The 5027-nt window shown below is 36.4% G+C and overlaps 1 protein-coding gene across 1 annotated transcript in view; it reads right to left on the reverse strand.

Annotated features, from left to right (window-relative positions):
* NUP188 (nucleoporin 188kDa) overlaps positions 1–5027 on the reverse strand; it is an 84864-nt gene that overhangs the window by 53902 nt on the left and 25935 nt on the right. Inside the window, exons 4-5 of the mRNA XM_006892477.1 lie at positions 771–855; positions 213–293 (exon numbers count right to left, since the gene is read on the reverse strand). Of these exons, the coding sequence (XP_006892539.1) occupies positions 213–293; positions 771–855 (166 nt within the window). The remainder of the gene's footprint in view (positions 1–212; positions 294–770; positions 856–5027) is intronic.

Here is a 5027-nt window from a genome sequence, read left to right on the forward strand (position 1 = left end):
CTTTGCAATGCACCTCTTGTTAAAGACTACTGTCATACTGTTATTTTTTAAGCCATTCGAAAATTTTTCCCAAGAGCGACTAACTCAAATCACCTACCTCTGCTGGTAAGGATTGTTTGTTAAAACTCTTAAGCAAGAAACTACAACATAAATCTAAAACCAACAAGAAAAATGATATAGCCAGGGAATGGGAATGAAACAAGACTACAAACCTTCAGTGAGTCTCGAGTACCTCTGTAATCCTCTTGAAGGTAAGAATGGACTAACTGCACACTCTGTTCTTCATCAAGACCCTGAAATACAGACGTTATAAATGAGAAACAGACAACTCAGTTCAGAAATCATACCTAGAACATAAGACTTTCTAAAGATTCGTACTCTAGAATGAACATAAGACTTAAATATATGTCAGTGAACAGATTCCTTTAAAATACTAAATATATCCTAACATTAACCCTAAGAGAAAAATGACATGTAAGTTAAATGATAATGCAAAAACTTGTGCTTATTCATGATCACTATAATTAATACCCAAGCAGGCATGATCTGGGCTCCAAAATAAAAAGGATATATTTAGATATAAATATAAACTGGGTAACTTAAAAACAATACTCTGGAAATAAAAAGAAATAAAAAAAATTTTAAGTATAATAGGCTCAATTTACTATCCTAAACAGAGATGAACTGAATTTTCACTAATAATCAGTAACAATAGGACTACACATAGCCATAGTAGGTAATAAACTGACCAAGTAGTAATTTTTACTCACCAAAAATTTGCTGATCCTTAAACCCAGTTCCTTCAGTGGTGAAGGTACATCTTTATTAGCTTTTACTTTTTCAGCAGAACTTGGACTATGAAAAGAACAATGAATCATTTTTTACTCTAAAAACTGTCTCAAAAAATCCCTCAAACTTATTGCTATTAAATAAGAACTGACTCATAGCTGACCCTCCAGCCAAGTTTTTAGGGGCTGTAAATCACGTGGGAAGAAACTGCCCATCTTTGTCCAGAGGGGCAGTTGATGAATTAGAATTACCCCCTTAAGGTTGGCAATGCAATTGTCTACGTGACCACCAGAGCTCCCTAATACGTACTTACATGCAATAAACAAACTATAACACAGAACTGATTTATTTAATAAGAAATAAATAGACTATATGTTATGGACTATTATAACAATATCTACTATCCACTCCTAAGCAACGCGCCTCCAGAAACTCTATGAACTTTGTTAAGTGTCGATAATTATAGAAAGGCTTCAAGCCATTTGTTCATAGATTTGCCATGAGTCATGCCTGACTCAAAGGCAACCGACAACAACAACTTTTAGATATATATGGTTATATATTTAACAGTTATTATTTATTTATATTATTTATATTTATTATTTAACATTAAATATATTTTAACAAATTTATATACGGTTATATAAAAGGAATTGGCAATCAACAAATGAATGGATAGAGAAGCTGTGGTATATTCACACAGTGGAATACTACACTGCATTGAAAAAAAGGAACTCATGCAATATTATTCAAAATGGGTGACCCTGAAGGACATTATGCTGAGTGAAATATCTCAGTCACAAAAGGACAAATACTGCATGGAGCCACTATTGTAGAATGGGATTGACATCAGGGTTGGGGCAAGACTGAGAAAAACTGGATAAATTATGTATACTGCATTGAAACAGATGAGGAAGAGAATAATTTAAAAGCAATATATGATAGGGTATTATGGTTATCACAAGAGTCCAGAACTAAGGTTGCATAGTGAAGTGTACTCGGGGCAGCTGGATTCTAAAGAAGGAATTTTTCTTTTGCTTTTCAAAGAGATGAGCGAACTGAGGGGGGGGGGGTGAGGTGGGGAGAGGGCTGGGCAGGGGGAAAAGTGCAACAATAAATGTATGGAAATCCAAAATCTCTGTAAATGTTCATTAAAATTAATAAAAGTAAATTAAAAAAAATAAAAGGAATTGGCAGACACAGAAGAATTTCATGAAACAACATATGAGGAAAAGCCTATGGTGAAAAGGAAGAAGTTCAAGCTACTTTGAAAGAACTGGCTAAAATAAGGTCCCACCCAGGAATTGATGGTGTACCAACTGACATATTTAAACTAACAGATGCTGCCCGAGATGTGCTCATCACGTTGTGCCAAGAAATCTGGGAACAACCACTTGGCCAACTGACTGGAAGAGATCTATATTTGTTCCATTTCCAAAGAAAGGTGATCCAACAGAGTGGAAATTATCAAACAGTCTCATTAATATCATATGCATGCAAGTAAGCGTCTGCTGAAGGTTACCCAAAAACGAATGGAACAGCACATCAACAGAGAACTACCAGAAGTCTAGGTTGGGTATGGATATTGTAGCTAATGTTAGATGGATTTTGGCTGAGGAAAGTCTATCTGTGGTTCACTGATTATGCAAAGTCATTTCACTGTGTGGATCACAACAAACTGTGGCTAACTCTGAGAAGAATGGGAATCCCAGAACACTTGATTGTGCTTATGCGAAACCTATTACTTGGACCAGGAGGCAGTTGTCAGACAGAACAAAGAAACACTGCATGGTTCAAAATCAGGAAGGATATGTGCCAGGGATGTGTCCTATCTCCATACCTTTTCAATCTTTATGTAGGACAGATTCTCAGGGAGGCTGGCTATATGAGGAGAAATGTGGCATCAGGATTGGAGGAAGACTCATCAACAATCTGCATTATGCAGATGACACAACCCTGCTTGCTGAAACTGAGGAGGACCCGAAGTGCTCCCTGCAGAAGGTCAGGGACTGTAGCCTTCAGTATGGATTGAGGCTCAATATCAAGAAGACCAAGATTATCACCACTGGGCCAATTGGCAGCATCATGATGGATGGTGAAGAGACTGAGATTGTTCACAGCTTTATTAGTTTGCTTGCCTCCACAGTCAGCAGTCTTGGCACCAGCAGCCAGGAAATTAAAAGACGTATTGTGAAAAAAAAAAAAGACGTATTGTGATGGGAAAGTCTACTGCTAGGGATCTCACCAAAGTACTGAAGAGCAATGATGTTACTCTGGAGACTAAGGTGTGTCCAGCATCATTCCATATGAAAGGTGGAACACAGGAAAAAGTAACTTTACAGGAGAGAAACTTGGCAAACACCATTTTAATCAAGTAATCAAGATGACTATTACCAGTGATTATGTAAACATGTACCCTCTGGTATGATACATTTAGAATGTACTTCACCTCTGTGTACCCATTCTAAATGCCCTCAGGCCTATTCTTAAAAAAAAAAAAAGAAAGAAAAATATCAAACAGATCAAGATTGAAAACATTATAAAAGATATCTGACCAATCACCCACAAAATTGTCAATATGATGAAAAACAAAAAAAGAATAAGAAACTGTCACAGCCAAGAAGAGACTAAGCACTCATGAGAATGAAATACAATGTGGTACCTCAGGTTAGATTTTGGAACAGAAAGAGGACATTAAAGAAAAATTGATCAGGAGAGATTGGAACCCTTATTCATTGCTAGTGGGAGTATAAAAAGATGCAACCACTATGGAAGGGGCGCTTTCTCAAAAAGTTGGAAATAGAAATATCATTTGACTCAGCAATTCTACTACGAGGAATATACTCTAAAGAAACCAGAGGTGCCACCCAAATAGATAAATCTATACCAATGTTTACTGCAGCATCATTCACAATAGCAAAGAGATAAAAATAAAAGCAACCCAAGTGCCCATAAACAAATGAGTAGAAAAACTATGGTATATTCACACACTGGGATATTACATAGCACTGAAAACCAAAGAACTTGTAAACCATTACACAACAAAGGCTACCCTGGAGGACCTTATGCTAAGTGAAGTATCTCAGTAACAGATGGACAAATCCTGTAGAACACAATTTACAGGGAGTTGGAAGGAAACTAGGAAAAAAGGTCATGGATAATGAATACTGCACTAGAAAAGATGAAGGAAAGAACTATTAAAAAGGAATATATGTTTATATATTTAAGTTTAAAAGGAATATATTACTCTTAACTATTTAAAAAGAATATATTAATATATGCCTATATATTGGGCATTATTTGTATGACAACACTCCAGGATAAGTGTTGCAATGCAAGGTGGACAGGTGGGGGTGGGGGAGTTATGAAGGAAGGAAATTGTGCAAAAAGGAGTGAATACGTTAAAAAAAAAAAGTGAAAGGGGGCAGGGAGGAAAATGTGCAACAATGAATAAATGAAAACGCAACTTTTCTGTAAACTTTGGTTAAAATCACAATACAAATAGAGTAATTAACAAAATGTCTGGAGTTTTGTTAAAAACAAAAACACATTTTCAAACTTTTTAAAAGTCCACACTATAACAAAGAGAGCTCTTTTCCTTCAAAAATAAACTAAATGCCAGAAACATCCATTCTGTAAATTAAAGCATGTTGTTTGCTTTGAGACTTTAATACTCACGTTTCACATAAAATTCACAAAATAAATAACACCTAAATATGATAATAGTAATTATCATCTTCTTTTTTAAAAATCATTTATTTTAGACACAATATATTGTCATTGGGAAAGTTTGCTGTGAGAGACCTCTCCAAAGTACTGAAGAGCAATGATGTCACTCTGGAGACTAAGGTGTGTCTGATACAGGCCATGGTCTTTGCAATCACTTGCTATGCATCAGAGGGCTAGACAATAACTAGGGAGGACAGAAGGAAAATTGATGCCTTTGAGCTGTGGTGTTGGAGAAGAGTATTGAATATACCATGCACTGCTAAGAGAATGAACAGGTTTGTCCTAGAGAGGGTGCTTCTTGGAGGCAAGGATTCTGAAGCTTCATCTGACATACTTTGGACGTGACGTAAGGAGGGACCAGTCCTTGGAGTGGGATGTCATGCTTGGGAGGGTGGAGAGAGAGCACAGGAAAGAAAGACACTCAATGAGATGGAATGATTCAGTGACTATGGTAATGGGGGTAGGTGAGTCAGAGACAGTAAGATTGGCACAGGATAGAGCAGGATTTA

Source organism: Elephantulus edwardii, unplaced genomic scaffold (genome assembly GCF_000299155.1).
Source record: "Elephantulus edwardii isolate Elephantulus edwardi_28Jun2011 unplaced genomic scaffold, EleEdw1.0 scaffold00116, whole genome shotgun sequence".
NCBI lineage: Eukaryota > Metazoa > Chordata > Mammalia > Macroscelidea > Macroscelididae > Elephantulus > Elephantulus edwardii.